Source organism: Solenopsis invicta, chromosome 7 (genome assembly GCF_016802725.1).
Source record: "Solenopsis invicta isolate M01_SB chromosome 7, UNIL_Sinv_3.0, whole genome shotgun sequence".
Taxonomy (NCBI): domain Eukaryota; kingdom Metazoa; phylum Arthropoda; class Insecta; order Hymenoptera; family Formicidae; genus Solenopsis; species Solenopsis invicta.
Genome location: NC_052670.1, coordinates 18784962 through 18807929, shown reverse-complemented (window position 1 = coordinate 18807929; position 22968 = coordinate 18784962). Strand labels below are relative to the sequence as shown.

Here is a 22968-nt window from a genome sequence, read left to right as displayed (position 1 = left end):
CAAAAGCAAAATTGTATTATATTGTATTAAGTATTTAAGTAACTTTTTAAGTAAAAATTAATTTTTTCCTTGTTTCCACGAATTTCGTTACATGCTGTATCAACATGAAAACAAAGAAGAAATTTAACTTTTGAGTAGGAATGTAAGGTGAATGCTGACGCATGCGCAGAGAACTCTTAGAAAAAGAGAGATGTCCCCATGGTGGAAGTAATGGTGTGCGCGAAATTCGCAAACCACGCCCCTTTTTCGCATCGAGAGACCGTAAGTCCCCAAGTCTGCCAACTACGAAAAACTAAATGTTTGATGATATCAAGGTACTACAACTGTTTTGATTGCATCTTTGTCATACCCTGCTATATGTTTGTTGTATCCTTTTCTCTGATACCTGATACATATCATTTTGTCTCTGAAAGAGTACCTAATAATGGCTGTGTTCCGTTTTTACTGGCAGTGCAGTAAATGTGACGTCATGACAGTACACTGTCACAACTGTTCCAATATTACTGCATTACTGCCAGCACTGCTATAGCATCGTATTTCGGAACAGCATAGTAGCCATATTGCACTGTAGCTACCTCACCTTGGAAGCTGCAGTAGTCACAGTGGCAATATGGCTACCATTCATGACGTCATTGATGTTACTAGATGCTGTCGCAGTGCGCTGCGTACCAATAACGGAACGGATTTTTCACCACTGCCAGTACTGGCAGTTATATCGGAACACAGCCAATGTATCCCTCTGATGAATTAATTTATATTAGTAAAATTATTAAAAAATGCTTTATAAATTTTCATGGTGACTACTTTTCTCAAGAAAATTATGTAATACACAAAATAATTACACTTGTTAAAGAAAATACCGAATACTATCAATGCATTCTTGATGAAATATTATAATTAATGTTTGGTACAAACTCGTACTTATATACGAGTAGAAAAATAAATAAAAAATATGTTCAAAAAAATGATAGATTAATATTAACGTTGAGCTGAAGAAGGTCAAGTAAGACCAAAACGTTCCGTACTCGCAATCTTTTTAGATTTTAATAATTAATTTATAATTTAACAACCGTCTTGCTTACGGCCTATAATTAATCTGTGATTTATAACACGAGCGCGGAAACATTGGTTTAAATATATCAGAGTTTCTTTCATATAAATAAAAGTCGTTTATTATTATCCTTTATTATATTAGTTTTCTTCTTTTAATATTATCTTACATTTATATACTTTATTATTATCTTACATATCGTAGTTGTCGTTAAATAAAATTGACCAGAAATAATCAATTACAATTGGTACTGAACTGGTCACAAACAGGAGATTTTGAAACCAGCTCTTAGAAATTGTAATAATATTACGATATTCTTTGATTACTATGCAAAAGTTTATTTATAAAAGTCCGCGATGCTAGAAATGGCTAGAAATTGGTCCGAGTACTCAGATCAAAAAGTTTATAACCAATCAACGTTTAGCTTTTACGGAAAAGTGACAAGCTAATTGATCACACAGTTCTCAGCCCGAAAAGTTGCACCGAGTTTTAGCATCGTGGAGATGAATCTTAACATTTTCTTTTCAAAATTATCGACATCTTCCACACGTTTTTTTATGTCGAATCTAATGTACATTTTATTATAATTATACGATAAGTGCAATCGTACGACATTCATGCACGTATACGATAAAAAGAAACCGATAGAATACTAATAGCGTTTTCGATTGGGATGCACTAGCTGCACTCAGTGTCAGGCGCGTGTTCGATTGGCAGTGCCAATGCGCACTTGGCTAGTGTCACGTGTTCCTTTGAACGCACGACACTCGCATAGTGCGCACTCAGTGCGCACTAAGTGGCACGAGATATTTTGACCGTGCCAGTTCAATGCACTGGATGCATGCAAGCATCAGTGCGTTATTGTAAGCAATAACGAACAAAGTTTTAAATTTGAAAGACTGAGCAATCCGGATTTGGATCTTTTTAATATTTTGGAGACATTTTTGGAATCTTCTTCTAGTTCAAGCGAGGAAGAAGAAATAATTGCAATCTTCCGAACTAGAAGAATGATTTCAAAAACTGTAAATTATGTAGCATGTGTAAAAATATGGATAATGACACCGTAAGTGTTATATCTTTTATACAAGTACATCAATTTTATTTTAAAATATAATTTTTTAAAATATAATTAATTACTTGATGTAATATAATATAATTTTTTTAATGATTATATACTATTTAATTTCATTTAGTAAAAATCATTACTTACTGAACACGAGATTACTTTTTCGAGATTACTTTTTTCTTTTTCGCGTGATCTATTATAATTAACTCAAGTGACACTTGCACTGAAAATTTGGGCGTGTTCTTTTGCATTTGCACTATTTAGTGCAACTCATGGAACTTGTCCAGTATTGGCGTGAACTGAGTGCGCATTGGTGCGCACTAACTTTTTCCTAATCGAAAACGCTATAAATGAACGTGCAACGAAAACAACCACATTCAGTTGTAGCAACTTTACGGAGTTAAACAAGGTTGGTACACGTGGGGACATACGGTCAAAAAATAAGTGAGAGGGCAAAGAATTAGAGAGAGACGCTTGCAAACTGCGCACACCATGACCTAGTTTACACCGAGCACTTGATACGCGTACTAACTCGTAACTTTCTATTAAATTATTTTACTTTCGACGATGCATGTATACATGATACATATATTTAATTATCTCGATTTATATTGTACCAGCTTAGTATATTATTCTTTAAATTTATTGCCGAAATTAAGATAATTTAATAGAAAATTACTAGTTAGTACGTGTATCAAGTACTCGGTGTAAACTAGGCCCATGTCTACTTCCACCATGGGTGGCCCCATCATGCTATTTCTATCACGTTTTCCGCTTACGGACGTTATATGGCAGTGCCCATTCCAGTTAGAGTATAGTTCAATGATATACACGCATAGCCGTAGTGGAAGAGATAGCATGAGGTTTGTTCGAGTTGCTTGAAATCCCCAAAAATTTTTGCACTCGAGATGAGATAAATATATATTCGACCGTGAGAAAGAGAGAGACGACGAAGAAATTAATTCAAAAAGGGCAGCAACACGAACAGGCCTATGGTGTGTGCAGTTCGGCTAAACCACACTCACTTTTGCTCTACAAGGGCTACAATTGTAACCAGACAGCCAACTGTGAAAAGTAAAATTATTTAGTGTCAGCCTATTGGTATGCTGGATCTACCTTCTTTGTTTCACACATGTTAGTTTCTCTTTCTATCCTTGTATGTATATTTTTATGGCTCGATTTACATACGTCAGGGGCCCTATTCTTGAACATATATCGCATACGAAAATGGCAGTTTCGTATACGACTTTTAACAGTTGGTATTCATGAATGATTACTACGCGGTCGTATTCGAAAAATATCATGCGATTTACATCGTATGGGTCATGGCATTCGAAATAAAGATTCGTATGCGATAAATAACCAAAATTTTATATAACAGTAAAAATTTCATATAACAATGGCGGTTTTAAAAAGGTTAATTAATTTTAATGTAATAAATGTTTTGGAAAATGCAAACATTGTGTTTGAAAATAGAGAAAGATTTCAACGTAATGATCCATTTGAATTAAATAATTTGGAGTTTATGAGATTATTTCGTTTAAGTAAAGATATGGTACAAAGGGTAATTGACATAGTAGAGGAATATAGTGATCCAATTTCAAGAAGATCAGCATTAGATGCGGAACAAAAGGTAAAAGAAAAGCTGTATAACATGTAATAATTAATATGTTATAAATATTATACTTCAGATATTATATTATTTAGGTTTTGTATTTATAACAACTTTTATTTTTATAGGTATTTACTGCTCTTAGATTTTATGCAGTTGGAAGTTATCAGTTAGGTATTGGATGCAATGGATATATTGGAGTTAGTCAATCCTCTGTGAGTCGTTGTATTCGAGATGTAAACATAGTACTCAATCACCCCAATGTGTTTAACGAATGGGTTTATTTTCCGAGGAATTTAGAAGAGCTTACGACCATACGTAATGCGTACGAAAAATTAATTAAATTTAGTTGTTATTTAAAATTATTTGCGTTATTTATTTTAATACGGCATTTATATATTTTACATAGAATATGGATTTAAAATTATTTGAGTTATTTTAATATGGTATTTATAGATTTTACACAGAATATGGATTCCCAGGTGTCATAGGATGTATAGACTGTACTCATGTGGCTATATTTCCACCATCAAAGAACAATGAAATGTATCCAGAACATGTATATGTAAATCGAAAAGGATACCATTCCATAAATACACAGTTAGTAAGTAATTTAAATATATAAAATATAAAATATATAAAATAAAGTATATAAAGTATAAAAATGTAAATTAAAATATATAAAAAAATACATAAAATATATAAAATATATAATATAAAATATGTAAAATATGTAAAATATATATGTTTATGTAAGATTCGTATTATATCTATCAGTTGTAATGGAATTACATACAATTTACAATTATTTTATTTGATTATATTATTATTTTATTATAGATTTGTGATTCAAGAATGAAAATTTTAAATGTTAATGCTCGATATCCTGGAAGTTGTCATGATAGTTTTATCTGGAATCATTGCAATGTTTTGCCAGTGATGCAAACTTTACATGCACGAGGGCATGATAATTTTTATTTGATAGGTTTGTATACATTATACGTTTTATTACATTTATTTAAATATTTACATTTATAATAAAAAATTTATTTTATTTGTACGTTAGGTGATTCAAGTTACGCGCTAAGACCATGGCTTCTAACTCCACTGAATGATGTTCAACCGGCTACTCCAGAAGAACGTTATAATCAATGTTTTAAAAGAACACGCTCAATTATTGAAAGATGCAAAGGATTATTAAAAATGCGCTTTCGTTGCTTGTTGAAGCACCGTGTACTTCATTATACTCCAAACGTGGCTTCTAAAATTATAAATTCATGTGTAGTTCTGCACAATATGTGTGTAGAAAATAATTTACCTCTTCCAGATGATGATTATGATTTACATATGGATTTTGGTATGTTGAATGAGAGATCAATGGAAGTTGAAGCTGCTGTAGGGCGTTTAAATTCTGATCTTACAAAAGCAAGAGTAATGCAACGCCGTATAATTAGAAACTTTTTCTTAAATTAAATATAAATCTATCAATAATGCAATAATTATATAACATTTTGTTTAATTTTATTTTGCTTATAATAATATTTTGTACACACATATAATGAACACATAACACATAATACATTTAATATTGCACTATGTATTAACAACTTATGTATTAACAATTATCAGTTATGTGCAGCTTTGGCACAGCAATTTTGATCAGTTTAAAATAAAAAATAAACATTAAAAAAAATAATTGTACTAATAAACATTTTTCTTTTAAACTAATAACCTGTGTCTTCCAAATTTTCTACTTCTTCGTAAGTTATATTTTCTTGATTTATTGCATAAAAAGTTTCAATAGCCGCAGCAATTCGTTCTTTTGCTATAACATCACGTTCCATAAATTTAAGTTTTTTATTATAATATTCTTCACGCATCTTCATATCATTCTCCATATTTGTGCTTAGACATTTTGTATACGAAAGAGTATTTTCAAAATATCCTTTTTTTGTAGTACGTTGCTGACTGTGAGATGTGTTTTGTCTGCATTTCTTAATACCTTCTAAAATATAATTTATTTATTAAGTAATACAATATATTTATTATATAAAAACAATTTACTATACAAAATATTACTATGTGTTACTGCTGTTGTTATAGTTGATTTTATATTTTGATTTTTTAATTTTGTGTTGTTTATATTTGTATCTTCATTGGCTTGTCCATTGACTGATTCATCTGATATGAAAACACAAGGCTCCACTGATTCTGTAAAAGATCAACATTTTTCATTAAAAAGTTATTTTTGAAAAATATTTGACTTTAGAACTAAATATAAATATACTGACGTGATTTAGATATTAATAGCTCTTTGTTGCAATTAATTGATGACTTTACTTGAACACATTTTTTTGTATTTAAGTCAACATTTCCTACAAAATAAATAAAAGTTGATACAAGAAATATGATAAACATCTAAAAATAATACTTGTAAAATAAAAATTTAAATTACAAATAAGTAAATAAAAAAATTTACTTTTATACGTAATATCCTTTAATATATTATTATTTCTTGATGCAGTTGATATATCTGAATTGTTCTCTTTAAAACCCAATGTATTTTCAATTTCGGTATTTTCAGTGTTTTCAAAATTCTAGAAAAAGAAATTAATTTTGTAAGGCAAACTATTGTAAGATTTCCATCAAACTACAATTCAAATTCGTATTTCACGCCCATGCTTAGACATCGACTATTGGGCCTAATGGTACGGTCCCATATTGGACGGATACTTTTCGCGTATGGCGTAACCATATCCGTCCATGGGACCGCACCACAAGGCCAAAGGCGGTCATTCAAATAACCCGTCAGAGTTTTACACTATCTAAAATCAATTTTTAATAAAGTGTATCCTATGCTCAGATATTTACAAATTCAGCAATAGATTCGTCAACTGTAGCATCACCGTATATAGTAGTAGGTCCAATCAAATTAGCTACATCGTTGTCTATCATTGTCATGTTTATTTCTGATGGTGGACCTTCTCCAGTTTTTTTTAAACTTTGATTGATATCTGCTTTCTTTCCTTTTACTTTGTTTTTCATGTCATGCCAAGTCTAAAAGATTACAAAAAAAAATTAATTGATCAAAAGTAAAGTTTATCATATAAAAACTACACAGATTACGTTTATGTATTATTTTGTGTATAATATGTATTTTATATATATTTTATGTATTATTTTTATTTTATACATATATATATATGTGCTTATATATACAAGGTGTGTTCAAAAAGTATCGCGAATTTTGAATTTTCGCGGGTTACGTATATTCGAATTTCGATCTTTTTGTGGCGTTATGTTGGTACTCATGTCTCTCACTTATGCCGACAAGCTCGGCCATTTTGAATGTTCACTTAATTGTTGACAGCTGCACGTGTTTTGGATCGTCTTCGATTTTTACCTATTCAAAAAAATGGATCAAAGAACCTGTATCAAATTTTGTGTGTAAAACGAAATTAAGTACGCGGATGCATTCCGAATGTTGACTGTGGCATACGCAGAAACTACCTTGGACCGAAGCAACGTTTATCGGTGGTACAAAATGTTCTCAGAAGGCCGCGAAGATGTGAACGACGAAGAGCGTGCCGGACGCCCGAGCACTTCAACAACAGACGAAAAAATTAATGAAGTGGAGAAAATGGTATTGGTCAATCGTCGAATCGCCGTTAGAGAAGTTGCTGAGGACCTAAACATACCGATTGGCTCGTGCCATTCGATTTTTATCAATGATTTGGGCATGAGACAGGTCGCCGCGAAATTCGTACCAAACGCCCCTGCTCACACATCGTTGCTTGTGCGCGCCTTTTTGGCCAAAAACAACACACTAATGATACCGCAGCCACCGTATTCCCCAGATCTGGCCCCCTGTGACTTTTTCTTGTTCCCTAAACTGAAGAGGCCCATGAAAGGACGACGTTACGCTACGCTTGACGAAATAAAGAAGACGGCATCGAAGGAGGCTGAACAAGATAAAATAGATTTTTTTAGTAGCTTTGAAGATTGGAAAAACCGTTGGCACAAGTGTATAATATCTCATGGGGATTACTTTGAAGGGGACAAAATAGATATTCATGAATAAATAAATAATTTTTGAAAAAACACAAAATTCGCGATACTTTTTGAACACACCTCGTATAAGTGGGTGTCCCAGAAAGCTCGCATCCCATTTTAAAAGCGGATTCTTTGGAAAATTCTAAGAAAAAAATCCTAATACAAAAATGTCGAGGGTATAATGGTTTTCAAAATATTGGCGATTAAAATTTACGAATCACTGAGCTGACATTTCGCGCGCTCAGGCATAGTGACATGACAAAGGTATCACAAGGGTACCTCTTGATAATGAAATTGTCATATAAATACGCAGTGACATTTATAATAAGAAATTACTACTATAGGAAACATATTTGTACATTACATATGCACAATTAATGTTTTCAACAAAATATCAATTTAATAACAAGATGTTACGATAACCGTTGGGTCAACTGTCAAAATAAATTTATTACCATGTTCATATGATAAGAACTTTTATGGTAACATATTGATAATATCGATAATTTATGCGATGATATGAAAAAGATTGAATATGTTGATAAAGTAGAATTCAAACATATCAAATTATTTCCCACATAGCACGTAATATTGCAGTGATATCATAGCAATATCATTTTTACATTGCAATATTACAAATGAAATATTGCAGAAATATCACGAAATATTACTGTGATATCACAGTAATATTAAAATGTCCGCGAAAACGCATCACAGTAATATTACTGTGATATTTTATAGTAATATTACTGTGATATTTCACAATATTTCTGTGATGTTTATGTGATATTTAAATAATATTGCAAGAAATTAAATAAATAAATTATTTCAATTTATTTTATTTTTATTGTTATTCTTAATATTATTTTCATATTGTTACATGTAATACATATTAAACATAAAAAAAAGAATTATATTAAAACAGAATACAATAATGTAAACGTAATAAATGTTTAATTTACAAAAAATAATCTCTTGTATCCTTTTTCATTTTTGTTGAAAAAGATTCAATTTGAATTATAATTTTAATTTATGTTCAAGATTAAATAACAATACAAAATATTATTTACATGTAAAAATATAAAATTTTATATGGAACAGCGTTCCACGCGTACCCCTTAAAAAAAAATTGATAAACTTGTTTCAATAAACTGATTACTGATCAGTAACTGACAAAATATAATCAGTTACTGATCAGTAATCAGTTTATTGAAACAAGTTTATCAACTTTTTTTTCAAGGGACGTTACATTGGAAAAAAAATTAGAACAAGTATTCGTTTCCAAATTACAACAAGCAACGATTTTCTTTAAAATCTCACTGAAGTGTGAGCTAGTGAGTCATGGTGAGTCGGCCCGATCGGCCGTAGTGGCGTCTAGATATAACACCTGTGGCTGCACTCACGAGAAGGTCTCCAGCGGCGCGGCCACCTAGCGGTGGTGCCAGCACTCACTTGTTTGCGTGGAGTCTTATACACACGGCGGGACCGCATAGCGGCTGTGCACGCGCTCGCTTGTTTCGTCGTATGTTGTGACGGTCGGTGACCGAGCCGCAACATTATATACATACATATAATTAATGAACATTGTAAAATACCTAATTAATGATAGAATATATATAATCATATTTTTTAATAGAGTTGAAAAAAAAGTGAAATCTAAAGAAAAATTTGTTGGAAATTTAATATTTTAATTAACTTGAAAAACCTTTTACTGTGGTGTATAATAGTCTAATCAATATTAATGAATAAACTATTTCACAAAATAATGTACCAAACAGTAAATATTAAATGACGTGAAAATGTATATTTTTTTAAAAACTTCTAAATATACTTTAAAATATTTATTGCCAAGTGAATAATAAATGTGTATTAACAAAACTTTTTGTAAACATTTTTTTTTTTAAATTCCTCATGATAAAAAATTTTAAAAATTAAAATCAATTTTGTGCTCCTGTAAAAATTATAAATGGCAATAAGACAAATACAAAGGTTTTTCTGTAATTTTTTAATAAAATCATTATTGATCGAGTTGTAAAGCAATAATTAAATTGATAGATTACATAGAAGAGCGTACATTATAGTTTATACATATATACAGTTTAAGAAATAAACTAAGTAAATATCTAAACTAATAATAAAAATTAATTAATTTTTTTTCTTAACATTTACTTTTATTCCACGAAAGGGCAAAAACATAATTATTTTATTTGTAAGTTGATTTCTTCTATAGGATACCGAAATTACCAAGAATATTAAGGATACTAAAAATATCGAAATTAATCAAAGAGATAGTGACGTTGCATTAATAAGACATAATAAAAACGTCATTTGACATTACCTTGTTCTTTGAAATTAAATATTGCAACAATATATTGCAATAATATCATTGGAATATTTTAATGTTATTATCACTGTGTAATATCACAATAATATTTCTGTGATATTCTGTGATATCAGTGGAATATTTCAATGTCATTATCACTGTGTAATATCATAGTAATATTTCTGTGATATTTCACAGTAATATGTAATATTTCTGTGATATTGCAATGATTCTGTGATATCACAGAAATATTACGTGCTATGTGGGTTCTATTTGACATTATCGCGTTTATATCAATTAAATTACCGATTTACATTTTTAATAGTTAAAAATGTAAATAAATTATTGATATTATCGATATGTTACCATAAAAGTTCTTATCATATGAACATGGTAATGAATTTATTTTGACAGCTAACCCAACGACTATCGTAACATCTTGTTATTGAATTGATATTTTGTTGAAAACATTAATTGTGCATATGTAATGTACAAATATGTGTCCTATAGTAGTAATTTCTTAATATAAATGTCACTGCGTATTTATATGACAATCTTAATATCAAGAGGTACCCTTGTGGTACCTTTGTCATGTCACTATGCCTGAGCGCGCGAAATGTCAGCTCAGTGATTCGTAAATTTTAATCGCGAATAATTTGAAAACCATTATACCCTCGACATTTTTGTATTAGGATTTTTTCTTACAATTTTCCAAAGAATCCGCTCTTAAAATGGGATGCGAGCTTTCTGGGACACCCTGTATATATATATATATATAAATAAAGTTACCGCATATATTTACCTTTCGCCATTGCTCCCAAGTCTTTTTAGCTCCAGGAAGGGCATTTAATATATTAGTAATTTCACACCATAGTTTTTGAGCATCTTTATATGAAAATGTTGATGTAAATTTTGCCGACACTAATTCCGGATGATTATTCAGAAATTCAATAAGAATTTTTCTTTGTCCATTTGATATATTTCCTACTCGTTTTTCAGCCATCTTTTATATATGTGTGTGTATATATATATATAAATTAAAAATACAGATATAAAAAATTATTACTTACCCAGATAGCACAGAGAATTCAAAAAGATTTAAAAAAAAAATTCAGATTTATGTCACCAATACTGAGTTTATTTTGAAATGCAAAAAGAATTCTTTTTCTGAAAAAGAAAAAAAAAGTTAGGAAAAGAATTCTTTTTGCATTTCAAAATGAATTCTTTTTGAATGCTGTGTGCTATCTGGGTAATTTGTAAATATCGTAGCAGGAAGTATAAAATTCAATGAAAAGTAAATTTAAATAAATAATTAATGAAATAATGAAATAATTTTTTATAATTACCTTATATTATAACGATTTCAATTATTTGTATGCAATACAAATATTTAATAGGCAATGAAATTTAATTTTTAATTTCTACTTAAACGTAAACGTTGTAAACGATATGTGTAACCTTTTTTTAAGGTTACAATACAATCTAAATAATTTAATCGTGTAGTTTTCTTCTTAAATTTTTATCTCCGAAATAATGACTAATAGGAAATTAATTTACAGGTTATAATGTTTTTTTTCAACAGATTTCTTATGTATCAACAAGAATAACTAAAGCTAGTATTTCATTGGTTCATTCATTTCATGAAGATTTGGTAACAACGCTCTAGTATTCATATGCGATTAGTTTTCCTACGTTAATTCGTATAGTGATCAAGAATTAACTTCACCAATCGCATGCGAAAACTTTCATGCGAAATTATTCGTATACGAAAATAATCGTATGTACCCAAGAATAGGGTCCCAGAAGGAAGGTGATGATTTGCATGTAAGCGATATTTTTTAATATTTTACAATTGAACAAGTTTGTTGTTATATCAAAATTAAATATTAAATTGGAAAGGCTTAACAATAAGACAAGCAAATACAGTTATTTTTGCTCAGTTAAATTCTGAGCCTCCTCATTATTGTATAGATTTTTAGCAATAAAAAGTAAATAGATAAAAAATAAATAAGTAAATAAATAAATAAATAAAAAATAAAAAGACAATAAAATTAAACCTAAAAACATATAAAAATATAATAATACGAAAAGTCTTGTAGTCATTAAAAAAAAAATATATATATTAACAATAGACGTTAACAATAAAGCAGATATGGATGTGGCGCGTGTATAGCGATATAGATATTTTTAGTTTATTTCTGAAAAATGTGTCTTCGAACTATAACTTTACCATACATGGTTTGAATTTGTTGTCAAATATGCTATAAGTTTTGATATAAAATAAATTTTTAATTTTTCAGAAATTTAGAAGAGGAGAATTTCGAGAAAAATGACATTTAAAAAAAATCTAAACAAAGTGTTATAAAATACATAGAAATATATAAAACTTTTATTTGAAACTTTTTTTTATATTTTTTACCATTTCGACGGTATTACTTCAGAAATTAAAAAATCAATTTATTTCAAGAGCGTGTTTCTCTTGACAATCATGTGGGCCCATTGTAATACATATAAAAATACGTGTCCCATATTTTTATCTATATTACAACATATTAAAGGCTTGTCAATTTCTTGCACACTCTTACGCTGTTTCCTATTTCTTTCACACGTATTCTCGCGATGAAGAGGAAATGGAAGAAACTAACCGAATGAACCGAATCTTCGATCAAAAATTAGTGTAACACTTCATGTGCATAACTGTTCTCGATAGAAAGGCCTAGTTTACACCGAGCACTTGATACGTGTACAGTCGTGTTCATTATAGTTGCGACACTTTTTCTTCGATGGTTTTTGGAATGTAGCCTTGCTCATCGAGCGGCGAACGTAATTGGTTGGATCCACAAGTAAGAACCAATCATGTTCTCAGCTCTTGTTATAGTTGCGTGTTCAGAGACGCATCTAAGAAAAAGTGTCGCAACTATAATGAACATGACTGTACAGTCATGTTCATTATAGTTGCAACACTTTTTCTTCGATGGTTTTTGGAATGTAGCCTTGCTCATCGAGCGGCGAAAGTAATTGGTTGGATCCACAAGTAAGAACCAATCATGTTCTCAGCTCTTGTTATAGTTGCGTGTTTAGAAACGCATCTAAGAAAAAGTGTCGCAACTATAATGAACACGACTGTACACCCACGGAATTTGATTCTGTCCATGGGAAATTTTCTAAATTGAAAAGTCACCACTTTCTATATACTCGCAGTTCATGATTAATGAAACGACTAGAGCTTATTGGTCGTTACGTTAATCATGAACTGTAAGTATGTAGAAAGATAGCGACTTTTCAGTTTGGAAAATTTCCCCATGGACAGAATCAAATTCCGTGGGTGTACTAACTCGTAACTTTCTATAGGCTTGTTTTCTATTCCTGCACTAAACTGCATTGGAACGTTTCTTCTTGTTTTCACTAACTTTCAAATATATATCTATTTCACTTTAAATGCACACTAATTCAGGGAGTTCAGGAACAGAAAACAAACGGTATTAATTTATCTTACTTTCGACAATGCGTGTATACATAATACATATATTTAATTATCTCGATTCATACCGTTTGTTTTCTGTTCCTGAACTCGCTGAATTGGTGTGTACTTAAAATGAAATAGATATATATTTGAAAGTTAGTGAAAGCAAGATGGAACGTTCCAGTGCAATCTAGTGCAGGAATAGAAAACAAGCCTATATTGTACCAGCTTAATATAGTATTCTTTAAATTTATTGCCAAAATTACGATAATTTAATAAAAAATTACTAGTTAGTTTGTGTATCAAGTACTCGGTGTAAACTAGGCCAAAGAGAAGCAGATACTTGAATAAGTAGGCTTGTTTTCTATTCCTGCACTAGACTGCACTGGAATGTTCCATCTTGCTTTCACTAACTGTCAAATATATACCTATAGGCTTGTTTTTCTGCACTAGACTACACTGAAACGTTCCTTCTTGCTTTCACTAACTTTCAAATATATATTTATTTCATTTTAAGTGCACACTAATTCAGGGAGTTCAGGAACAGAAAACAAACGGTATTTCATTTTAAGTACACACTAATTCAGGGAGTTCAGGAACAGAAAACAAACGGAGTGCATAAAATAAGGACAGATGACTCGGCATACCAACAGGCTGACGCTAAATAATTTTGCTTTTCACGGTTGGCTGTCTAGTCAATTATAACCCATCGATAGACGAAGAGGGCAAATTTTTAGAGAGAGACACGCGCGAACTGCACACACCGGCTGCGTTCCGAAATTCACTGCCAGTACTGAAAATCTATAGTATACGTAACATGAACTATAGATTTTCAGTACTTGCAGTGTATATCGGAACGCAGCCACCATTAGCGTTTTTCATTGGGAAAACTAGTGCGCACTGAATGTGCATTTACTGCAGGTAATTGGGTGTTTCCGTTGGCACCGTCATCGCGCGAACCGAAACGTCCAATTGCTAGCGGCGAGTGCACACTTAGTGCGCACTAGTTTTCCCAATGAAAAACGCTACATGTTATCCTTCCACCAAGTGCATAGCACATACGCAGTTTGTTACATTACGTCGAGATAACAGATATCCTAACCTCAATGGTCGTCAACTTTAGTGCTTGATATCTTGGTTCGCAGGGCAGAGCGATACTTTTTTTTTTGCCAAATTCATCCGTTTTGTGCGGAAACGCGTCGAATGAGTCTAATTTCATCAAAATCGTAGTGAGTGTTCTTAACAATTACTGAAATTTTTTACATGCTATAAACAATTATTCTGAATTATAACAAGGAAAATTTAATATTGATCCAGTAAGTCGAATGATCGAAGCAAAACTGTGAATTAAGTAGAATCTGATACTCTGATAGATGGTTGCACAATAAACAATTGATAGCTTGCAAGAATTCATAGTGACTTACTTCATTACATCTCACAATGCTATTTTTTTCAATGACAATTCTTGCGAAGTATTGCGTAACGAATGGAACAATGAGCAGTTATAACGCTAGTTTTAAACTGTTCTACTGATTGTATTTGTAGATTATACACAAGCATAGTTATTTTACTTTTAACACACTCAATGCTTTGAATTGCCACTACAATCTTTGTATACCTCCTTTTAACAAGATAATAATATGAATAAGATTTTGGCTGATTTGGAACTCTGTTAAAGATCCTCAGGCCATATAACGAAGAAGCAAGCAAGCAAAGACCATTATACTCTTTTGAACTCATAAGCTACTACAGACTGCTACAGACATTCAAGTAACACATTGTATGATAATTAAAAATTACAGGCACACATAATTACATACTACATGACTTTCTAATCTATTTTGGACATATTGTCCTTCATGAGGAGACAATTGCCATGTTAACTCTCTATATACATAATTTGACACAAATAATCCAGCTTTATTGTCTTTAAAAAATTAAGAGCCTTTAGTTGTGATATAATATAACATTTATGTTTTGTTAAAAATAATTATAAATGCTTTCTAGAGATGTTAAAGATATATGTGAGAGTTGTTGAAGAATTTTTTATACTTGTAATGAAAATTATCTCAGGAATATTGTGATTCAATGTATAGAGAAGTTGTTGAAAAACAATGTGTGTACAAGGATGTGTTCAGGAATTACATCTAGGTAAAATTCTAGGTTATAACGTATATTACATATAGAGGAAAATCTCCAATAGCTCTACTAAAGTGAAATTCCCTTATTTCTTAAAAATTAAATATTATACTGTATTAATATTAATAAAAACATGATTTTAAACAAATAAAGATATTAAAGAAATAAAAACTTATAATTCATACATTCATAACTTCTTTCTATTTAGGGTCTGCTAAAAATAAATTATTGAAGAGTAAAAGTAAAATTTGTACAATTTTCTTATGCAAATTGCATAGTTTAAGCAATAGTGAGGATTGATGTCATTGATAATATTATCATTTTACATGTTTGAAGCTTTCTGAAATTGTTTTGTTTTAATTTTTTTTTTTCATGTTTTTCTCAAGAGTTTGAATAAAATTGCTATGCAGTGCAAACCTTTTTCTGAGAACAGTCAATAACTGTGAAATCTTTAACTGCAAATTTTGACAAATGTTTCATGAATTGTTTATAATTTTTTAAATACTTTAAGATAAGAAAAATAGCGTCGGATCTAATAAGGTGCCAAGAAATATAAGAAAGTGGGATGACTCAATTCTAGTTTTTAAAAAAAATTTCATAAACTTTAAAAGTGTGTGTGTGTGTGTGTGTGCGTGTGCGTGTGCGTGTGCGTGTGCGTGTGTGTGTGTGCATGTGTATTTTATAAACTTTGTTTAATAAATAAAAGTATTACAAATATGTTTTGGGCCGATAATGTAACAACACAATGATAGTAAGAAAGCCTTCTTTGGTCGCAGCTAGATCTTAGTGCTTATGTTTATTTGTTACTAATTCTTATTTGACATGCTGTATTATGACTGGAAAAAATTTGGTGCACATTCTGGTTGAATTCGAAGAAGTATATAAAATCACACGAATAAATATAGGCACTAAGATCTAGCTGCGACCGAAGAAGGCTAAATAAAAATATATTAGTTTAGCAATTTATTTTATAGTTAACTTTTATCTTATGTCTGAATTTTGCTATTATATATTACTCCTTTTTGTGCCATGTAGTTTTGGAGTCTTATTTTTTAGATGCTCTTTGTGAAAACAAAATATAAAATAGTATTATATATAAAAACTGTTTTATCATTTGATACTTAGTCCACACAGTTATGTATTTACTATATAACACTTATGAGCTTCAGTATTACTTTTTGTATAATGTAAAAATTGCAGTAATGCTGCAATTATAATTTATTTCTTTTTTAAAATAATGATGGGGTACATTTATATCATCTCGTTATAATTATTTTTTTGCATAACAATCTATATAGTTCCATTGTTTAAATTCTGTGTAGGTATTTATTAAAGCATTACATATTTGTACATAAATAATGTGTAGCGTTTGTACATTTATATTATATAAAAGAAAGCAGCAGATATATGATATAAATATTATGAAATATTTGTTATATAAAGTATTATTCCCAAATTATATACATTTACAAACTGTATTACAGGATAGAAGGCATTAATTTTTTTGTCTGTTTTTATATTATTAAAATTTTATTTTTAGCTTTTGTTTAATAAATTAATCCGAAAACAAAGTAGTATGTTAGTGTTAACAACTTTACTAAGGGAGACCGGGGCTATTTGGAACACTTTTTTCTTTTGCATCTTCTGAGTCCTGTATTCATATAAAAAAAATTTTGTTGGAAAGGTTGGACTTACCCTTTATAATGCCGTTACAGATAGAAGATGGAATTGTACTTGTTTTGAACTACATATGAAAATGTCGACCAGTCGAAGTGTTTTGAATAGCCCCGAGCTTGAAGAAATTTGAAACACGTCCAAAATTATTAGGAAATTTTGTGTTTTCAGGTCAAAGAATATAAAAAATACTGTTTTTAAGATTATTTTTATTAAGTAAAGGATATATAGTATTAACTCTTAAACACGCCGATTCTGTAAAATGCAGAAACATATTTTCGGGTTTGGGAGACTTTTTCAACTTTGAGAAGCTATAACTTTGATTACAATCAATATTTTTTACAATTTTTTTTAAAATAAAAGTTCAGAATCGTAGGAGTGTGACTGCATAATCGGCATTGCCGAAGAATAATTTATTGTGAAGTTATAAAGGAAAAACTTTTAAGCACAAATGAGAAATTGGTCAAAAATCCACTTCTTCAAAAAATCATTTTTTTGCAACAAAAAACTTTTAAAGACTTTCAAATACGGCGTTTTAAAGTTAAAAAGTCACACTTTCAAAATAAAATTTGGCAAAGTCATTTCTTTTAAAAGTATAATTATGTAACATGGAGAATATGAGGTACTTTTGGGCATCTAAAAATTCACTTTAAAAAAAAAATTATATGTTTGCAACAGAAAACTTTTAAGGACTTTACAATACGGCGTTTTAAGGCTAAAGATTCATACTTAAAAAAAAATTATATTATTGTCATTTCTATTAAAAAATGTGCTTAGTAACAAGGCAAATATGAGGTATTTTTGATTAAATTGTGTCTAAAATTGAAAATTGATGTTTTATGATATATTTCGAAAAAACTCCTTTTTCTACAGCATTTTATAGTATTCCAACTTTAGACAGAGTATATGCGAGTAACATTCGCGAACCGACCTGTTCGAACGTATTTTGTCCAGTTTTTTTATGTAAAATACGAAAAAAATTTCACTTACACTATGAGTTGCATTGATCCTAACAAAACTTTGCTGCCGTGCCGTTCGAATTCTAGTTGACCAAAAAAGTTGATCAATCATATCAATCGAAAAAGGAGATTTCAAACTTTTTTTACGTCTTGGTCCGAACCTCCTATCTCATTTCGTCTTTACACAGCAAGCGTTCGAAACTTTATATAAGGTCTCTCAGACCTACATATGTGTTTAAGGGTTAATATCCTCCTTAACCTTATAATATCCTTTTTGTCTGATTATTTCTAGAAGATTCTTTTCATTGATTTTAATAAGGAAGCAAAGTTAAGAAGAAGAAAAGAAGAGTCATATTTCTACATGCAACATTGTATTCATTGACAGGCAGTGGTGAGCAGTATTTGAATATATTTTGTATTTTGTAGTTGCATACATTTTTCAAGAGTATTTTGTATTTAAATATTTTTTTGAAAATATTTGTATTTTGAATTTAATTTGTAAATATATTTAAATTAAGTAAAAAATTTTTTATGAAATTTAAAACCGCACTTTTGTTGACTCAATTTAGCGTTATGTAGGAGTCTATTTCACAATCAGCTACAATTGATATCATACTGCAACTAATATTACTTTTCAATTTTAAAAACAAAGAGTCAGTTTAGAAAATTATTTAGTAATAAAACATTTATTTGTTATAATACATTTTTGTGTTTGTCTAGTTTAGTGGAGAAATTATTTTTATTTGCTATATTTATTAGCTCTCTAACACAGTTCTCTTTCAAATACACACTGTTAAATTTGCAGCATCTAATTCTACTCAATTTATTATTTTTAATCATTTTTATAAGTTGTTTTTGCTTCTACTTAATCAGTTTAAATCAGGGACCCTAACCGGATTGAAACCGAAACTGATAACCGGATGGTAACCATTATTTTAGTCAGACCGAAACCGAAACCGAAATATTGTGCAGGCTAATTAATCGTAACCGTAACCTGACCGAAAATATTTTTCCGGTTTTTTCGGTCAGATTTTTGGTCAGATTTTTTAAAATGCTATTAAAGATCATACTGAAGATCAGGTAAAAAAAGAGAAAAGCGCGTGCTGTGTAGACTTCTCTCTCTACGAGATAAGAATAAGAGAAAAAGATACATGGCATCTATATTTTATCTCTTTTTTTAAATATTTTTAACGTTCCATAGATATGCAATTGATCTTAAAGATTAATTTTTTTAAAATTGTGAACATAAAAAGAATAAGATCTTTGTAATGTTAAAACTAAATTTTTGAAGCTAAAATTATATTTCAATTTTTCCGACTCTTTTAGAGCACCGAAAAAATTTGACAATTTTAATTGAACTTTTAAGACCGTAGATATTTACTTCTAGGTTTTCAATAAATAGCGATATTACAGTGTGTCTACGAAGGGTTACTTATATATTTCTTTGTTCTTATTATGATAATTTGATTAAGATTATTATGTTATTTTATAGAGAAAAACTACCATTAATACCAGTAAAGAAAACGACCATTAACGCTGCAAGTTGTTGAAATTGTTAAAGTAAAACAAAAACAAAAAGAAAAATTTTGAAAGATCCGGAACCTCCAATGATTTTTAAACATTTTTATATTAAACTAGTGTTGTTTACAATAAACAGGAATTTTTTATAACTTGATATTTATATTTGTATTGTTTTTATACATTATCATTTTTATACGTTATTAAATTTTACAATAGGTAATTGTACATCTGTAACCATAACCGTAAAAAGACCGAAATCCAAACGGTGATCGTAATAAGTAACAAGACCGAAACCGAAAATTGGATATAATCTCTGACCGTAACGGTAACCGAACCGAAATTTTATTTCAGGCAGGGTCCCTGATTTAAACTGAAAGAATGAAGCTAAATGAGTTAACTATGTACTATAAGATGTTAAATTTGATTCCAATTTAATTCATTATTTATTAGACGTTAATATGATCACTACTTACTTTGAAACTAAGTAACTACAGTAGTGGGTTGATTAAATGAGGTTGTTTTTTTAAATACATATTTTGTGGTAAAGTAATAAATTTCGACATATATAGGAGTTTAAAATAACAAAATATATTATTTAACTTAAGAAATTGGTTTAAATCCTTGGATTTTGAATTGATTCTTTCATATTTAACAGTGTATCTTTTGAAACATTGTTTTTAAAACGCAATAATAAATATACTAAATTAAACAACTCCTAATATACATATTATAATATATAATTTCTAAATTAATTTTAACATTAAAACCTCGAGAAAAACAAAGAATATATAAAAAGATGACTAATGTTAGATAATTTTGAATAAAATTGGAAAGAAGTATTTTGTATTTGGAAGAGTATTTACCAAATACTATTTTGTATTTAAATATTTGTTTTAAAAGTATTTTGTATTTAAATACAATTTTAAATGTATTTTGCTTATCCCTGTTGACAGGTTATTTATTTTTGTTTTATATTGTAAATATCATTACTGTTTCCAAGACTTTCTTTGGTGTCATCATGCTTACAATATCGAGACGTTTATGTCAGAAGAATCTTCAGCAGAATACGAGTTATTTTTTTACTTGTTCTATAAGAAGTCACTATCATGCCTGGCCATACAAACGATTTTTTATTCAGAATAAAAACGATTATATAAAGTTACAAAATTTAAAGCTACAAAAATGCTATTTCTACACTACGAAGAACTTGCATATTCCACCATTAGTAGCTTTGGTTTTGCGTCCTGTTTTACGCATTAGTGCGTTATTGATGGGACGCGGTGTAAAGAGATGGTGGGCACGCAAGTCTAATAAGGAAAAGGAAGATTATAAGCAGTGGTTCAGAGATAGACGTAACGTATTTCTAGGTAAATTTTTTACAAGTTGTTAAATAATTGTATTATAATAATATTGTGCCACGTTTTATTTATATTTCTTTGCTTTTTACAAGGTTGTTTTGGAGTGTATGGTCTTATATTGGCTATTTACTATGTAACTCATCTTGAAACTGATCCATTGACACAACGTTCGAGATTTTTAATTTTTAATCAGGAACAAGAGAAGAAACTAGGGAAAATGGTTCTTGAAGCTGTAAGTAATGTACAAAATGCAATAATAATATAAAATATTAAACAATACAGAAGGCTCACTAATTAAGAATTACAAAAATACAAAGTTTAAGCCAAGCTAGATGTTAATTGCTACAGTATATTAATAAGGTACAAAATTAATCATAAATTAAAAATACAATCAAACGTTTCAACTATATATATGAAGTCAATCTTCTATCATATAAATTGTCGTCTTCAGCGATATAAATTGTGTGCGATGAAATAATTAAATCTGTTACAATGCTTGCGGTATTAATTTACAGATGCTTTAATATGGTGTGCGATAAAGTCTCGGCATGATTCCTTCAGTTTGTCATAATTGTTTGTAGAGTATATTTAACGATGAATAGAAAACTTAGTAACATGTTGAGATACGTAGAAATGTATATAATGTTCAAAAGGTTGTGCGATTGATTTCAATTTATTTTATTATTCTTTATTAATTTTATTTATTTTATTTCAATTTACTTTATTAAAAAATAATTTGAAATATAAGCATTTATAAGAAAAATACATTATTGCAATTTAAAAAAGATATGGAATCAAAATAATGAAAAATGTCATCAGATAAAGGTATAAACTATCAAATGATACAACGAATAATGAAAAAAAGTCAAAGATGTAAGAACATGGAGTATGTAATACAAAACTAGTTGATAATAAAAGTGAAACAGTGGAAGAGAGGGAAACGAAGGACAGAACGGAAAATAAAATAAAAGAATTTATAATAAATTAAGTAAGAAATATACAGGGTGCGTCAGGTCTTTGAGGACACTCACATACGAGGTGTGTTCAAAAAGTATCGCGAATTTTGAATTTTCGCGGGTTACGTATATTCGAATTTCGATCTTTTTGTGGCGTTATGTTGGTACTCATGTCTCTCACTTATGCCGACAAGCTCGGCCATTTTGAATGTTCACTTAATTGTTGACAGCTGCTTTGCTTGCACGTGTTTTGGATCGTCTTCGATTTTTACCTATTCAAAAAAATGGATCAAAGAACCTGTATCAAATTTTGTGTGAAAAACGAAATTAAGTGCGCGGATGCATTCCGAATGTTGACTGTGGCATACGGAGAAGCTACCTTGGACCGAAGCAACGTTTATCGGTGGTACAAAATGTTCTCAGAAGGCCGAGAAGATGTGAACGACGAAAAGCGTGCCGGACGCCCGAGCACTTCAACAACAGACGAAAAAATTAATGAAGTGGAGAAAATGGTACTGGCCAATCGTCGAATCACCGTTAGAGAAGTTGCTGAGGACCTAAACATATCGATTGGCTCGTGCCATTCGATTTTTATCAATGATTTGGGCATGAGACGGGTCGCCGCGAAATTCGTACCAAAATTGCTCAATTGCGACCAAAAACAGCATCGCATGAACATTGCTAATGAGATGTTGGACTCTGTCCGCGACGACCCAAATTTGCTCCAGAGGGTCATAACTGGTGACGAATCGTGGGTTTATGGTTATGACGTGGAAACCAAAGCTCAATCATC

At 30.1% G+C, this 22968-nt stretch overlaps 3 protein-coding genes across 12 annotated transcripts in view; 2 read left to right on the top strand and 1 right to left on the bottom strand.

Moving 5' to 3' along the window:
* The first annotated feature begins 2858 nt into the window (after window positions 1-2858).
* Window positions 2859-5425, top strand: LOC120358310 (putative nuclease HARBI1). The gene is made up of 5 exons (XM_039452126.1): window positions 2859-3750; window positions 3858-4054; window positions 4186-4333; window positions 4570-4714; window positions 4796-5425. Exons 1-5 carry the CDS (start codon window positions 3517-3519, stop codon window positions 5200-5202), a joined length of 1131 nt encoding a protein of 376 aa, XP_039308060.1. The 5' UTR covers window positions 2859-3516; the 3' UTR covers window positions 5203-5425.
* Window positions 5230-11150, bottom strand: LOC120358311. The gene is made up of 6 exons (XM_039452127.1): window positions 10908-11150; window positions 6601-6786; window positions 6209-6326; window positions 6021-6104; window positions 5809-5940; window positions 5230-5734 (listed from the first exon to the last, which is right to left on the bottom strand). Exons 1-6 carry the CDS (start codon window positions 11106-11108, stop codon window positions 5454-5456), a joined length of 1002 nt encoding a protein of 333 aa, XP_039308061.1. The 5' UTR covers window positions 11109-11150; the 3' UTR covers window positions 5230-5453.
* A 3446-nt stretch (window positions 11151-14596) lies between these two features.
* The window catches only part of LOC105198614 (metalloendopeptidase OMA1, mitochondrial), a 199584-nt gene continuing 191212 nt past the window's right edge, over window positions 14597-22968 (top strand). For 6 of the 10 annotated variants that reach the window (XR_005575207.1, XM_039451793.1, XM_039451796.1 and 3 more), the window contains exons 1-4: window positions 14597-14797; window positions 18633-18731; window positions 20815-21228; window positions 21312-21451. Coding sequence is in view for 9 of the 10 variants with exons in the window: in XM_039451793.1 (XP_039307727.1) it covers window positions 20880-21228; window positions 21312-21451 (489 nt within the window). In the remaining variant the exon portion in view is untranslated. Of the gene's footprint in view, window positions 14798-18632; window positions 18732-20723; window positions 21229-21311; window positions 21452-22968 lie in introns of those variants that run through there. The other 4 variants (XM_026139378.2, XM_039451792.1, XM_039451791.1 and 1 more) reach the window with 4 other exon arrangements.